This window comes from Trichechus manatus, unplaced genomic scaffold, assembly GCF_000243295.1.
Source record: "Trichechus manatus latirostris isolate Lorelei unplaced genomic scaffold, TriManLat1.0 scaffold00181, whole genome shotgun sequence".
Taxonomy (NCBI): Eukaryota; Metazoa; Chordata; class Mammalia; order Sirenia; family Trichechidae; genus Trichechus; species Trichechus manatus.
Window position 1 is genome coordinate 1,947,620 of NW_004444117.1, and position 16,946 is coordinate 1,964,565.

Sequence of the window (16,946 nt, forward strand, 5' to 3'; positions counted from 1 at the left end):
ACTCCGATTAACACCGCTTTCTCTAGCCTTCCTTGATTTGGCTCTTCTCGGACTCCATGGAGGTACTTGCCGCAGGGATTCCTGGGAAATGTAGTCCGAAAGGCCAAGGCTTGCCATTCCGCCGGGGACCAGGTGGTTCTGCAGTGTGCAAGCGCAGTTGCGCCAGGCGGCCTGGAGGCGGTAGTGACTACTTTACCCGCGCAAAGTGTTGCGGTCCTCTCCAGTACGATCAGTACCTACGCGTTCCCGCGGCGGCGGGTCCAGGTACAGCTGGCGGGGATGGCGGGCCTGGGACGTGCCGCTCCTATGGCGAAGCCGAGTGCTGACGGCTGGCCGCGGTGCGAGTCCCCTGGAGTCCCCGCAACACTGCGGCCTGGGCAGGTGGACGCGACCCGGGAGGGGGCGTTGCCCTGGGAGGCCCCCATGGAAGCCAGAAGAGGGAGCTGCGACCGCCAGACCCCTGGACCCTCAGCTCTGACCAGGTTCCTGGGGAATGCGCCCCGACAAACAGATTGCAGAGAACCATGTCTTGTTTCAGGGTTCCTGAACCCTGGGGCGGTTTTTGGCTTTTAGCGTTTTTTCGCGACCCCCGTCCTCACCCCAGTTTAAACTTTATTTTTATTCGCTTTTGCCAACCTTGCTTGTTTGGCAGAGTTTTCCTAGAGTGAATCCTAAAGTGATTGTTTTCTTTAGAGTAATTTTGCCCGCTTGCTAAGTTACTTCCCTTTTCTCTAAAATTTCAAGTCATTTCTAGCCAATGATACTATTCCTTTTGAGCTGCGTTTTCTTAGGAGTAGAGATGGGAGTAGGTAATGTTTCTTTTACATTTAATCAACTTTGAGAACTCTTTTTTTCATAAAGGAAACAAAACTTCCATGAGGAAGTTTAGAGAGTTTTGGGTTGGCTCGCCCTGGAAAAGGACACCAATTCTTCAAACGCTGATTTTCACCTAGAAATACCAAATGCAGATGTATGGGATGTTTATGTCATATCTCATTAATTTAGCGTTTCCGTTAACCCCACATGGCTATGTCGTTTACTCTGTTAATGCAATCAGATGGTTATAAGCTTTGTTCAGAGTCTTTATTCGTAAACAACTGGCTGGAAGGTAGCGGGTCCTGTGACTGGAGGTGTGCTTCCCCTGAGCACCTTTGGTTTTGGTATTCGCACCCCTGAGTGCCTGGGCTGCATCAGACTCTCTGGCTTCTGTCTCTGCCAGGTGTGCAGTGAGTGTGGAGATTTCAAACCTGGTCTGGCCTAAATGAGCGCAGGGGTGCAGGCAGAGAAGCCTCACAGCTTCTTTCTCCCTTCCAGGTGACTCTTAGCACTCTGCTCTTCTCTAAGAGGGCTAGGGAGAGGGAGAAATGGCCACAAGGTTGCTGCCAGCCCAGGCTCAGGTGAGTGGAGGCTTCTTTCTTTTTTTTTTAATTTTTAATTTTATTGTACTTTAGATGAAGATTTACAGAACAAATAGTTTCTCATTAAACAGTTAGTACGCATATTGTTTTATGACATTGGTTAACAACCCCATGACATGTCAACACTCTCCCTTCTCAGCCTTGGGTTCCCTATTACCAGCTTTCCTGTCCCCCTCCTGCCTTCTAGTCCTTGTCCCTGGACTGTTGTGCTCCGTTAGTCTTGTTTTGTTTTATGGGGCTGTCTAATCTTTGACTGTAGGGTGAACCTCTGGAGTAACGTCATTACTGAACTAAAAGGGTGTCCAGGGGCCATATTCTTGGGGTTTCTCCAGTGTCTGTCAGGCCAGTAAGTCTGGTCTTTTTTTGTGAGTTAGAATTTTGTTCTGCATTTTTCTCCAGCTCTGTTTGGGACCCTCTACTGTGATCCCTGTCAGAGCAGTCAGTGGTGGTAGCTGGGCATCATCTAATTGTACTGGACTCAGTCTGGTGGGGGCTGTGGTAGTTGTCATCCATTAGTCCTTTGGACTAGTCTTTCACTTGTACCCTGTTCTCTTCATTTTCCCTTGCTCCCGAAGTGTTGAGACCAGTGGAGTATCTTTGATGGCAGCTCACAGGCTTTTAAGACCCCAGACGCTACTCACTAAGGTAGAATGTAGAACATTTTCTTTATGAACTGTGTTATGCCAATTGAGCTAGATGTTCCCTGAGACCATGGTCCCAGAGCCCTCTGCCCAGTAATTCAGTCCCTCATGGAGTTTGCATGTGTCTATGGAGCTTCCATGACATTGCCTTGTACAAGTTGTGGTGGCTTCCCCAGTACTGTGTACTGTCTTACCTTCACCAAATTTACCACTTATCTATTGTCTACTTAGTATTCCCCTCCCCCCCAAAACCTCCCATCCTTCGTAAACAACAAAGATTATTTCTTTTTGTGTGTAAACCTTTTCATGAGTTCTTACAGTAGAGGTCTCATACAATATTTGTCCTTTTGTGATTGACTTATTTCACTCAGCATAATGACCTCCAGTTTGATCCGTGTTATGAGATGCTTCCAGATTCATCATTGTTCTTTCTCGTTGCATAATACTCCATTGTGTGTATGTACCATAGTTTGTTTATCCATTCATCTGTTGATGGGCATCTAGGTTGTTTCCATCTTTTTGCGGTTGTCAGCAGTGCTGCAGTGAACATACGTGTGTGGATGTCTATTCGTGCGATGACTCTTATTTCTCTCGGATGTATTCCTAGGAGTGGGATTGCTGGATCATATGGTATTTCTATTTCTAGCTAAGGAAGCTCCATATCATTTTCCAGAATGGTTGTATCATTATGCATTCCCACCAGCACGCATAAGAGTTCCGATCTCCCTGCATCCTCTCCAGCATTTGTTATTTCCAGTGTTTTTGATTCGTGCCAGTAATGCTGGGGTGAGATGGTATCTCAATGTGGTTTTAATTTGCATTTATCTAATGGCTAGTGCTCATGAGCATTTCCTCATGTGTCTGTTGGCCGCTTGAATGTCTTCTTTGGTGAAGTGTCTGTTCATTTCCTTTGCCCATTTTTTAATTGGATTTTTTGTTGTTGTAGAGGTGTTGGATTTTCTTATAGATTTTAGAGATTAGACCTTTGTCTGACTTGTAATGTCCAAAAATTTTTTCCTAGTCTGTAGGTTCTCTTTTTACTGTTTTGGTGAAGTCTTTTGATGAGCATAAGTGTTTAATTTTTAGGAGATCCCACTTATCTAGCTTATCTTCTGGAGTTGGTGTGTTGTATGGTTTGTTTGTGTGTGTATGTATGTGTTTATGGTTTGTATCCTGTTAATGCTGTATATTAGGGCCTCTAGCATTGATCCTATTTTTCCTTCTATGAACTTTATAGCTTTTGGCTGTATAGTTAGGTCTTTGATCCATTTTGAATTAGTCTGTATATGATGTGAGGTATGGGTCCTGTTTCATTTTTTTGCAAATGGACATCCAGTTTTGCCAGCACCATTTGTTAAAAAGACTGTCTTTTCCCCCATTTGATGAACTTTGGGCTCTCGTCGAAGATCAGGTGACCATAGGTGAATGGATTTACATCTGGCTTCTCAGTTCTGTTCCATTGGTCAGCGTTTATCTGTCATTGTACCAGTACCAGGCTGTTTTGACTACCGTAGCTGTTTGGAGGTTCTGAGGTCAGGTAGTGTGAATCCTCCTGCTTTATTCTTCTTCTTCAATAGTGCTTTATTTATTTGGGGCTTCTTCCCTTTCCTAATGATTATTTTTTCCATCTCTTTAAAGAATGTTGTTGGTATTTTGATCAGGATTGCACTGTATTTGTAAATTGCTTTGGGTAGAGTTGTCGTTTTCACAATGTTGAGTCTACCTATCCATGAGCATGGTATGTTTTTCCCTTTATGTAGATCCCTTTGTGTTTCTTGCATTAGTGTTTTGTAGTCTTCTTTGTATAGGTCTTTTACATCCCTGGTTAGATTTATTCCTAAGTATTTTATTTTTTTAGGGGCTATTATAAATGGTATTGTTTTCCTGACTTCCTTTTCATTGTTCTCTTTATTGGTATATAGGAATCCAACTGATACTTGTATGTTTATCTTCTGTCCTGCTACTCTGCTCAATCTTTCTATTAGTTGCAGTAGTTTTCTCGTTGAGTCTTTAGGGTTTTCTATGTATAGTGTCATATCATCCGCAAACAGGGATGGTTTAACTTCTTCATTACCAATTTGGATGCCTTTTATTTCTTTTTCTTGCCTTATTGCTCTCGCTAGGACTTCTAGCACAATGTTAAATTGGAGTGGCGATAACGGGCGTCCTTGTCTTGTTCCTGTTCTCAAGGGGAATGTTTTCAGCCTCTCTCCATTAAGAATGATGTTGGTCATTTGTTTTGCATAGATGCCCTTTATTATGTTGGGAAATTTCCCCTGTATACCTATTTTATTGAGAGTTTTTATCAGCAATGGGTGTTGGACTTTGTCAAATGAATAGGTTTCTGCACAATTGAGATGATCATGTGATTCTTTTCTTTCCTTTTATTTATGCGGTGGATTACACTGATTGATTTTTTAATGTTGAACCATCCTTGCATACCTGGTATGAATCCTACTTGGTCATGGTGTATTATTTTTTTTGATATGATGCTGAATTCTATTGGCTAGAACTTTGTGGAGAATTTTTACATCTATATTCATGAGAGATATTGGTCTGTAATTTCCTTTTGTTGTGGTGTCTTTGCCTGGTTTTGGTATCAAGGTTATGCTGGCTTTATAGAATGAATTTGGAAGTGTCACTTCCTTTTCTATGTTCTGAAATAGTTTGAGTAGTACTGGGATAAGCTCTTCTCTGAATGTTTGGTAGAATTCTCCAGTGAAGCATTGGGCCAGAGCTTTTTATTTTTGCTGGGAGTTTTTTTTTTATTACCTTCTCAATGTCTTCTCTTGTTATGGGTCTGTTCAGATCTTTAACATCACTTTGTGTTACTTTGGGTAAGTAGTGTATGTAGAAATTTAGCCATTTCCTCTAGGTTTTCAAATTTGTTGGAGTATAGTTTTTCATAATACTTTGTTATTATCCTTTTATTTCTTTTGGGTCTGTTGTAATGTCGCCCATTTCATTTCTTATTCGGGTTATTTGCGTCCTCTCCTGTTTTTCTTTTTAAGTCTGACCTGTGGTTTGTCGATTTTGTTGATCCTTTCAAAGAATCAACTTTTGATTTTATTGATTCTTTCTATTTCTTTTCTATTCTCTATTTTGTTTATTTCTGCTGTGGTCTTTAGTATTTCCTTTCTTCTGGTGGCTGTGGCCATTTTGCTGTTCCCTTTCTATATTTTCGAGTTGTGTAGTTAATAGTTTGATATTGTCCCTTTCTTTTTTGATGTGTGCATCTATTGCTATAAATTGTCCTCTGAGGACTGCCTTTGCTATGTCCCAAAGGTTTTGATATGATGTGTTTTCGTTCTTGTTTGATTCTAGGAATTTTTTGATTCCATCTCTGATTTCTTCTATGACACAGTGGTTTGTAAGAACGATGTTATTCAATTTCCATGTATTTGTTTTGTTGTTTTTTCCTTGCTCTTCCTGTTGTGAGTTTCTACCTTGGTGGTGTTGTGGTCAGAGAAGATACTTTGTATTATTTCAGCATTTTGGATTTTGTTCAGGGTTGCTCTGTGACCTAAGATGTGGTCTAGTCTGGAGAACATTCCACATGCTTTGGAAAAGAATGTGTACTTTACAGCTGTTGGGTGGAGTGTTATATGTCTATGAGGTCAAGTTGACTGATTGTGCCCTTTAGGTCTTCTGTGTCTTTGCTGAGTTTCTTTCTTGGTGTTCTGACTTTTACCAAGAGTGGTGTGTTGAAGTCTCCTACTGTTATTGTGGAAATGTCAGTTTCTATTTTCAGTGCTGTTAGAGGTTGTTTTATGTCGTTGGGTGCGTAGATGTTTATTATGGTTATGTCTTCATGATGGATCGTCCTTTTAATCACTATATAGTGTTCTTCTTTGTTTTTTTGGTGGATTTTATTTTAAAGTCTGTTTTATCTGAGATTAGTATTGCCACTCTTGCTCTTTTTGGTAGCTGTTCGTTTGATACATTTTTTCCCATCGTTTGATTTTTAATAAATTTACACCTTTGTTTCTAAGGTGTGTCTCTTGTAGACAGCATATTGATGGATCCTGTTGTTATCCTTTCTGTCATTCTCTGTCTCTTTATGGGTGCATTTAGGCCATTTACATTCAGTGTAATTATTGATAGGTGTGAGTATATTGCTGTCATTTTGGAGTGCTTTTTTTGTGGTGCTGACGTTTTCTTTGTTCTTCTTACTCTCCTGTGCTGAATTCCTTTTGTTTGTGGATTTTTTTTTTCATTTCTTTTGTTTTTCTAAATTTTGTTTTTACTGAGACTTTATCTTTTTCTTCTTTATTTTGATGAATAGGTTTGTTAACTTTCTTGTGGTTACCTTGAAATTTACCTGTATCTTCCTAGGTTTGAAGAAGTCTAGTATTACTTGGTATTGCCTTGCCTTCCTCTCCATTAGAAGGTCCTATACTTAGACACCATTTATTCCCTCTTTTGTTGCTCTGATGTTGTTGTCATTTACCAATTAAACTCTCTGGTTCCCTGTCGTAATTCTTTTAGTTTTGGATAGTCCTTGAGAGTTCATTTCCTAGGTTGATATCTGGCTGGTACGATCCTGCATCATAGATTCAACCTATGGTCTGATGTTGTTTGTTCTCAGATCAAAGGACTCCCTTTAATAATTCTTGTAAGTTTGGTTTGGTTTTTACATAGTTCCTTTATTTCTGTTTATCTGGAAATGTCCTAATTTTACCCTCATATTTGAACGACAGTTTTGCAGGATAGCAGGATAAATTATTCTTGGCTGGTAATTTTTTCTTTCAAGGTTTTATGTATATCATCTCATTGCCTTCTTTCCTGCATGGTTTCTGCCAAATAATCTGAGCTTAGTCTTGTTGTTTCTCCTCTGTGTGTGACTTTCTGTTTTTCTCAAGCTGCTCTCTGGATTCTTTGTCTTTGGTTTTAGTGAGTGTGATTATGATATGCCTTGGTGATTTTTCTTTTTGGGTCTATCCTGTATGGGGTTCTCTGAGCTTCTTGGACACTCAGCTTTTCATCTTTCACGATACTGGGAAAGTTTTCTGTCAGCAGTTCTTCAATGATCCTCTCTGTGTTTTCTGTTTTCTCCCCCTGTTCTGGAGCTCTGATCACTTGCAGATTTTTGCTTTTGACTGTATCCCACATAATTGAGTTTTCTTCATTTTTCTTCATTCTTTTTTCTGCCTTTTCCTCAGAGTTGTATCCAAGTGTTTGTCTTCAGTTTTGCTGATCCTTTCTTCCATCGTTTCAAACCTGCTCCTCAGCCCTTCTATGACACTGTCCATTTCTGAAATCATGTTGTTCATCTTTTGGATTTCTGATTGTTGTTTTTGTATGATTTCTAGTTGTGTATTAATTTTGGAATTTTGTTTCTGTATTATTTTCCTGAATTCTTCCTTTTTTGGTCTGTATTTTCCATGAATTTATCTGCCTTTTTCACGAATTTGTCTATATTTTCCTCGTTTTTGTCTGCTTATTGTTTCAACTCTTGGATTGCTCTGAATATTACAGATTTGAATTCCCTGTCAGGTAGTTCTAGTGCCTTTCCTTCTACTGGAAAGTCATCTGATGTTTTATTTTGGATCCCTACCGGAAGCATCCTGTCTTGTTTTTTTTAATATGTTTTGATATTGTCTGCTGTCTTTGGGACATTCAGTAGTTATTTTCCTCATTTATTGATTGTAGATTTGTTTGCTTCGTCCTGATTTTTTGTTTTATTTGGTTATCCCTAAGCAGATGGGCTGTGTCGTCTTTGTTGTTCGCGCCTCTGTGGGCATGATACATTTTGCCTCCCCCAGTAGGCAGGGTCAGTCGCTCAGTTATGGTACAGCAAGTCAGGTCCAGCTGAAGGGGAGTTGCTGGGATGGGTTGTTTGTGGCGCATACTAGGACCGACAGGGTGGGCTGGGAATCAGTGCAGGGGTGGTTCCGGTAGGCCATGTGTGTGCTGCTTAGGGTTGTGATGTTTAGCGCACAGTGCAGTTAGGCTGGAAGAAGGGGGGAGACTGTGATGTGTGGAGCTAAGATGGGTATGAGAAAGAGGAGAGAGGAATAGGAGCCAAAAACATACAAACAAAAAAGGGTGCTAAGGGAGCTTGCCGTTGGAGTTGAGAGATGAGAGACTGAGAAATGGAGAAAAACAAAAAGGAAAAAAACTAAGAAAAAGGGTAAAACAAAAAATGAATAAATAAAAATTAGGAAAAAAAAGCTTTCAGGGATCCCACCGGTTTGGCTGCAATGACTGGGGAAGTTGCTCCGAGGCCGTGAAGTACAGCCTGTCTACAAGGGGTAGAGGTGTCACACAGCACCAGATATTCAGGAGGCAGGAAGAGAAGGTAAGTATAGGGATATGAAGAAACTGAGAAATGAGGAAAGACAAAAAACGAAAAAGAGAGAAAACAAAACAAACAAAGAAAAAATGCACCCAGGGATCCCACTGCGCCATTGCACAGACTGAGGGAGTAGCTCCCAAGCCCTGCAGTACTGCCTGGTTAGAAGGGGCTCCCAAGTCAAGAAAAGAAAAAGAAGACAAGCAGACAGTTCAAAACAGAACAAATCAAAACAGATGCCCTGGGAATCCCACCAGCAGGGAAGCATGGGCCAGGAAGCAGTTCCACAGTCGACCGGCATTTCACAGCCTTTTAGGAAGAAGCAAAGATGGCACACGGAGCCAGGTATTTGAGAGAAAGGAGGAAGAGGTTGTGAGAGGTATGGAAGAAACCAAAAGAAACAGAAAAAAGCAACACCAGCAACCAACAAATGGTACTAAGGGAGCCGGCCAGTGCAGCAGAGTGGAATCCAAGCAGCGCAGGGGTGATGCTGGTGCTTCCTGCCCAAGAGACTGTGGCCGCAGGAAGCAGAGGAATCCAAATGGGGGTGAAGAAGTGTGGGGGGTGGGAAAGCATATATTGCTGGTTACGAGTTGTTCTGTCTCCAGCTGGGAGCTCTGTGAAGCTGCTTTCCCATACTCCCTGTTGGCCAATCTCCGACAAGAGTGCAAGGTGGGGGATCCACGCTGCGGTAGCTGATAGGAAACCTCTGTATGTATCTCTTCTCACTCTCTGTTCTCTGTCAGTTTCTTATTCCATTTGGTGCTTGGTTGAGGTCTTTATCTCTTCATTTGGTGCTTAGGGTTTCAGGATTCATGTTTGTCTCTGTTTGACTTAGTTTTCCGGATCTTTGCTGTAGAGGGACGGCATGGTGCTTCTGCCTATAGCTTCATGTTGGCCAGAAGTCCGGAGGCTTCTTTCTTGAATGCCTTCTCAGTTCAGAGGTGGTGAATATGTTTCCATCTGTTGTTGTGAAGTCCATGGTGGGACCAGAGAGCCTGGTGGGTGAGGAACTCTTTTTTTTTCAGCTGAATTTTAGATTAAGAACAAACTAGCTTCTCATTAAACAGTTAGTACACATATTGTTGTATGATGTTGGTTAACAACCCCACGGCATGTTAACTCTCTCCCTTCTCTACCTTGGGTTCCCTATTACAAGCTTTCCTGTCCTGTACTGTCTTCTAATCCTTGCCCCTGGGCTGGTGTACCCCTTTAGTCTCATTTTGTTTTATGGGCCTGTCTAAACTTTGGATGAAGGGTGAACCTCAGGAATGACTTCATTACTGACCTGAAAGGGTATCTGGGGCCCATACTCTCAGGGTTTTCCAGTCTCTGTCAAGCCAGTACATCTGGTCTTTTTTTTTCTGTGAGTTAGAATTTTGTTCTACATTTTTCTCCAGCTGTGTCGGGGACCCTCTATTGTGATCCCTTTCAGAGCAGTCAGTGGTGGTAGCCAGGCACCATCCAGTTGTAGTAGGGGTGAGGAACTCTTGAAGGAAGGCATTTGCCTTGCCTCAGGGCTAGTCTCATTGTGAATTCTCCACCCAGTTAAATACTTATTGGCTGGGAATTTAGAGGGCTTCCAACTCATGCTCACTGCCACACCCAGAGCTTTGGTAGGGTCAGGAATCTGAGGTGTGCTTTTACCCTATAGAAGACAAAGACATGGAAGAGTCTTATAATTTCTTTGTGACACCAGGGATACAAAGAGGAAAGGCACCATCTCAGCCCTCCAGGAACTTAGGACCATCAGTGTAAGTGAATGCATGGTAAGGGTCCAGGGGATTTTCTAGGAAGATCTAAGAAATAAGATCTCAGTGCCAGCTCATGTGATCCATGAAGACTCCCTAGCACTGGGGCAATTTTCAGCTTACACTGAGGACAGGCTTATAGAGATGGTGAACAGAGGCCATCCACAAGTCTTAGCTTGGGCACTGGTTCCAAGGCACAGATTCGGGAAGGAGAGCCTTCCCTGAGGTAGGAAGGTTCCCAGTCCACAGTGATTTCTTTCCCTCCTACCCTGGATTTTTCACGGCACTTACTTTCTATCTTTGATGGGTCGAAGAATATCCTTGGCCTTGTGATCTCCCTCCTGGGTTTATGGGGATGGGTCCCTGGATGGTGCAGACAGTTTACTCTCAACTACTCTCTGAAAGTTTGGCGGTTCAATCCTACCCAGCAGCGCCACAGAAGAAAGGCTTGGCGATCTACTTTTGTAAAGATTATAGCCAACAAAACCACAAATCAGTTTTACTCTGTAACATGTGGGGTCGACAGAGTCAGAATTGACTCAACAGCAATGAGTTTGGTTTTAACCTTGGGGTAGTGGTAGCTTGGTTGTAGAATTCCTGCCTTCCATGTTTGAGATCTGGGTTCAATTTCTGGCCAGTGTACCTCATGTGCAGCTACCACCTGTCAGTGGAGACTTGGGTGTTGCTATGATGTTGATCCCTTTCAGAGCAGTCAGTGATGGTAGCAGGTAACAGGTTTCAGCAGAGTTTCCAGACTAAGATGGACTAGGAAGAAAGGCCTGGCAATCTACTTCTGAAAATCATCCATTGAAAACCCTATAGATCACAACAGTCCAGTCTGCAACCAGTCATAAGGATGGTGCACGACAAGGCAGCATTTTGTTCCGTTGTGCATGGGGTCACCATGAGTTGAGGCCAACTCAATGGCAGCTAACAATAGCAACCTTGGGGATGGTAAAGACAAAGCGAGCTGTGACCTAACACTTATACCTCTAGAAACGTATCCTAAGGAAGTACACTTTGCACATTTGTCTGATGATGTACAGGGACGTTCAGCTTATCATTTTTTTTTTATTGTACTTTAGATAAAGGTTACAGAGCAAACTAGTTTCTCATTAAACAATTACTATGCATATTGTTTTGTGACATTGGTTGCCAACCCCACGACATGTCAACACTCTCCTCTTCTCAACCTTGGGTTCCCCATTTCCAGCTTTCCTGTCTCCTGCCTTCTCGTCCTTGCCCCTGGGTTGGTATGCCCATTTAGTCTCTCAGCCCATCATTTTTTGAGTAGTGAAAAAGTCAAAATAATCTAAAGGTCCACCGGAAGAAGATGAGTTAAACTGGTTCATCCATACAGTAAAATACTGGGAAGCAATTAAAAAATGTTGAGTGAGACACAGTTGTCTGTGTAATATGATTTTATTTTTGTTTAAATATAGAACTTTATATTTACATGTGAAAAGTCTGAAAGACATATGGCAAATTTAACAAAACTTGTTTCTGATGGTAGAAGTTAGATTGACATTTCTTTTGCTTATTGGTCTTTCCTAATTTTTTTTTTTTTTTACCACAGCAATCCTTAATAAGAAAGGAAATGGGCCACTAGTTTGAAAGAGGTGGCTTGTGGACCAGTGAGACAGGAGAGAGGTAGAACACAGGCATCCTGGAGGGAGAGGTAGCATCCTGACCACCGCCTTCTCAGCTGACTCTTGTTCAGAAGATATACAGCCCACCACCCTCTACCCTCTCCTGACAAGGCCAAGTCTGGGGCATTCTCAGAGCCTCCCCTTACTGTGAATGTCAGTGTCTTCTCCCCCAGGACACAGAGGTGGCCCAAGGTGATGACAGGGCTGACCCGTCTTCCTCCCAGGCACCTCCTCCTCCCTTAATGGTGTGCTGGAGCCTCCTTCTAAAACTTGATTCTTGTCAGCTCATCTGTAAAATGAGTTTAGTCTAGGTGATTGTACACTTCTAAGTCTAAAGTTCTGTGTTTTATCATTCTGGTTTTGTTTAATAGTTTTGGGTGCTTACCTTGTCTGGCTGTGGAGTTTAAACTTTTTGAGGACGTAGTGCTTCACTCACAGTAGGTACATGATAAATGTGCACTGTTAACTGAGAGATTGTTGGGAAATCCTTGACTTGAAATACTCAGAACCCTGAGTTATGACAGAGTTGCATCTCATTGTGGAGATGGCCTTAGGTGAACAGGAATGGGTTTGTCATTACAGGAGTTTGTGATGTTCAGGGATGTAGCCGTGTTCTTCAGCCAGGAGGAGTGGGGACACCTGGACCCTGCTCAGAGGGCCCTGTACCGAGAGGTGATGCTGGAGAACTACAGCAACCTGGTCTCACTAGGTAAGGAGCTTTCCTTGTGATTAGAATCTGCCGTGGGAACATCCTAGTACCCTCTCCAAGGAGGAAGGGCTCGGCCAGGCTCACCTGCAGTTGGGCTCAGAGAGTGGCAGTTGCTGTTCCCCTCAGCTGCTGGGGAGGGTCTCAGCTTGGTAGAGTTGATGGTGGGCATCTTTACTGTGCTTTTTCTGTCTCCTGCTCCTCTAGCTCTGTCCTCTGGGTCTCTCAGGGGGCTCCAGCTTAGAGGGTGTACAGCCAGAGCCCTAACTTTCTTTCCAGGAGTACCTCCCAACCATTCCCTGGGTGCCCAATTTTAAGCCCCTCTCAGAACACACCTCTCTGCCTCCTTGGACTGTTCCTCTGCACTAGAGACTCTGGGGCTGGATCTGAGGGTAGAATGGCTGCTCATGTCTGCAACTGTATTCATTTTCTTTTTCTTATTCATGAACAGGGATTCGGTTTTCCAAACCAAAGGTCATTTCCCAGTTACAGCAAGGGGAAGACCCCTGGATGGTGGACAGAGGAGTTCCTCAAGGTGCCTGTCAAGGTGGGTGACAGAGCAATGGGAAGTGGGCATGGTGCATTCTGATGGACTTGGGCGCTGGGCAGTGAGGAGGCTGCGAGTAGGAGACACTGACCAGGAGCCTCCTTGATGTGCCAGCCAGGTGGAAATGGTGGGAAGGGCATGTCCCCTCTCTCTGCCTTTTTGATTACTTGATCCATCAGATACAGAGGGAAAGCTGATTTCTCCTAATATGTTGCACTTTTGTCAACTTTCTGTTGTAAGTTGAGTGCGGAATATGTAATGCAGTGTATAATGGGTAGAAGTTTGTGATTCTTAGATCTTTTTTTTTTTTTTTCCTTCCTTTGACTAGCTTGATCATTTTCTTAAATTATGTTCCTTTAGTAGCTTGGACTACTTTCATCTCTATAAAACATCCTCCATTTTTCCATATTGGGCTTTGACTTTGGCTTTTTGGTCTGGTATTCATGTTGCCACACTGCTTTTTTTTTTCTTCCATGTTCTTTTTTTATTATTATTTGCCTGCTATATCTTTGTCCGTTGCTTGATTTCAGATTTTCTGACAATGTGTTTTAGCGTTTTCTCTTCTAAACAGCAGAGAGCAAGATATTTAATTTTAAAATGTAACTTTAAATTTTAATAGGGAAATTGAACCCATTTGGATTCATTGTGATCATTCTTGTAGTTGTTCTTATCTCTGTTTTTTTGTTTCCTGTTTATTATGATTGGATTTTCTTTGTCTTCTGTCCTCTTACCCTAATTCTTCTCTGTTGTGTACCCTAAAATTTTTGACAAGCATTCATGGCATTTCTTCATGGCAATGTCAAGAATTAATCAGTATCAATAACTCTTCTCCTCTCTCTCAAAAGACAAGCCTTTTTAACGTACTATGGACAAGCTTCTTTAACATCCTGGTGGCGTAGTAGTTAAGAGTTTGGCTGCTAACCAAAAGGTCGGCAGTTCAGATCCACCAGGCACTCCCTGGAAACCCTATGGGCCAGTTCTACTCTCTCCTATAGGGTCGCTATGAGTCGGAATCAGCTTGACAGCAGTGGGTTTTTTTTGGTATACCTGCACTGCTTACTCTGCTATCTCACCCCCACCTGCCACTGCTCCTCCTCCAAGCTGAATGCCATAACTACACAACCAATAATAATTTAAATTTCATTTTATGCTTTACTGCTCAATTGATCACTAGGTTTTTTAATATATTGCATCTTCCTCTCCCTTAAATTCTTATGTCTCTCTCTCTAGCTCTTTTAAGATCAGATGGATTAGATTTTTTGGAAGTTAAAAAAAACAAAATCAGAAAAATAACAATAATCAGTATCGATGTACCCAGGGCTCAAAATTTAAAAACTATCAAATCTAAAGCAAAAAATTCTTTTTAAATAAAATAAAAAGGACGGACAAAATTAAAGTGCCGTTTCCACCTTTCACAGTTCCATTCTCTCCTCTCCAGAGGTATCCGGCGACATGATTTGGGTGTATATCTACTACATGTTTTTTGAAAACAAATAAATATACACAGACACACATATATACATATAAATACCCACAAACATATGTTGTTGTTAGCTGCCATCAAGTCGGCCCCTGACTCAGGGTGACCCCATGTACAACATAACAAAACGCTGCCTGGTCCTATGCCACTCCCATAATTGATTGCAGATTAGACTGTTGTGATCCATAGGGTTTTCACTGACTTATTTTCAGAAGTAGATCACCAGGCCTGTCTCCCTAGTCCATCTTGGTCTGGAAGCTCTGCTGAAACCTGTTCAGCATCATAGCAACATACAACCTCCACTGATAGATGGGTGGTGACTGCACATGAGGTGCATTAGCCAGGAATCAAACCCATGCCTTCTAATTGGAAGGCAACAGTTCTACCACTGTCCTACCACTGAACCACCACTGCACACACACACACACACACACACACACACACACACACACAATTGATAGTATTGTATTTTAATTTTTATTATGAAATATTTTAACATTAAAAAAAGGAAGAATATACAACTCATGTATTCATCACTGAGACTTAACAAATGTTCAGTTTGCCTTTTTTGCTTAACTTTTTTAAAATAAAAACTTACAGATAGTTTTATTTGCTTCGTTCCCACGTGAGATGTAACTCTTGTTCTTAAGTTTGCTTGTATCTTTATTGAACATGATTTTATACTTTACCATATACATGTGTACCTAATACCAATGTATAGTTTTGCTTTATGTGTTTAAAATTTACATATATGGTATTGCAAGGTACATATTCTTTTGCAACTTTTTAAAAATCTTAGTTTGTGTTTTTTATTTACCATCGTTTTTTTTACCTTTATTTTTCTTTGTTTCCAGTTGCATTGATCTAAAATTTATTCCTCCTCTTTGCCCCCAAATGGTTTAGAAATTATACCTTCAACTTGTACTGTCTTTATAACTGCCCTTAAATCAAATATGTAATATATGTTTATTTGATTTCATTGAGTCTAAAGTTATATCGGGGCCCTGGTGGCACAGTGGTTGAGTGCTGTGGCATGCTATGGCTGCTAACCCAAAGGTCGGCAGTTCAAATCCACCAGCTGCTCCTTGGACACCCTATGGGGCAGTTCTCCTCTGTCCTATAAGGTCGCTTTAAGTCAGAATCGACTCAACGGCAGCAGGTTTGGTTTTTTTTTAAAGTTGTATCACCTGTCCCCTCTCAACTTTGTGTTACTGTTGTCTAGTATTTTAGTTTTATCTTTTTAAAAATAAAAAATTACTTAAATTTCAAAATTGTCAATTCTTTTGTAGCTTCATTTATCAGTTGCTTTTGCCATCTACTTCTTCCATTGGGGTTGAAATTCCTTCTTACTTTGGTAGGTCTTTCAGGCAGGTTATATGAATGATAAGCTCTTTTAGTCTTTGTCCGAATGCATTTTATCCTCGTTCTTGAATATTGAATTCTAGGTTCATAGTTATTTTCTTTCGTTACTCTGAAGCTATTATTCTTTTGGTTCTGTAATTTGTTGTTTATGACGTGCATGCTAGCAGTCTGATTGTTATACAATTATGTTCTCTTTGTCTTTGATGATCTGTGTTTCTTTCATGATGTATTTGATTGTGGATTTGTATTTATTTATCCTACACGTGACTTTCAGGAATCTGAGGACTCCTGTCTTCTATTTTGGAAAAATTTTAGCCATTATTTTTTAAAATATTATTAAATATTACTAAACCTCTTCTGACATTTTCTCTCTTCCCTCATTCTGAAGCCTCTTTTAATGGGTATGTTGAGCTTTTTCCAGGGCTTTGAACTGTTTTCTTCCTGTTCAAACCCCGGCTGAGAATTTGCATTTCTAACAAGTTCTCAGGTGGTGCTAATGTTGCTGATTCGGGACCGATTCTGAGAACCAGCGGTAGAGCAATGGTTCTCAAAATTTATTATCATAAGAATCAGCTGGGGAGCTTATTAAACTGTGGATTCTAATTCAGTGTATCTGGAATGGAAATGCAAATTCTCAGCAGGGATTTGAATCTGAACAAACTGGTTTGAAGCCCTGGCCATTTCATTCTATTCTCCATGTCTCCTAACTGCTTTTTTATATTTGTCATTATTTATATTTAGGGCTCCCTTTTGGCGATTTTCCTCAGATCTTTCTTCTAATTTATTCTCACGCCTGTTTCTAAAACATTATTTGACCTGTAAATTGAGTCTTTAATTTTTGTTTTTTATTTCATCATGGTTTATTTGGTTCATTTTTAAAATTTGTCATTTTTCCAAGTGTCTTCCCGTTTTTTCATTGTTTTCTGTTCCTTCCTTTAATCCTTTAGTCATCTTAAACATTAATATATTTTGTCCATTTTCATTATGTTCTGTTTTGCCAGTTTCGGAGAGTATTGATACTCCAGCTTGTTGACTGCTGCCCCTCGTTCTTTGTTGACTAAGTCTTTGTGGTCTGTAATTTAAAAAAAAAAAAAAAA

General features: G+C 41.1%; 1 protein-coding gene across 1 annotated transcript in view; it reads left to right on the plus strand.

Annotated features, from left to right (window-relative positions):
* Nucleotides 1-1,345: 1,345 nt before the first annotated feature.
* The window catches only part of ZNF879 (zinc finger protein 879), a 24,304-nt gene continuing 8,703 nt past the window's right edge, over nucleotides 1,346-16,946 (plus strand). Inside the window, exons 1-3 of the mRNA XM_012558706.2 lie at nucleotides 1,346-1,397; nucleotides 12,337-12,463; nucleotides 12,912-13,007. Coding sequence (XP_012414160.2) covers nucleotides 1,365-1,397; nucleotides 12,337-12,463; nucleotides 12,912-13,007 — 256 coding nt within the window. The 5' untranslated portion in view covers nucleotides 1,346-1,364. The remainder of the gene's footprint in view (nucleotides 1,398-12,336; nucleotides 12,464-12,911; nucleotides 13,008-16,946) is intronic.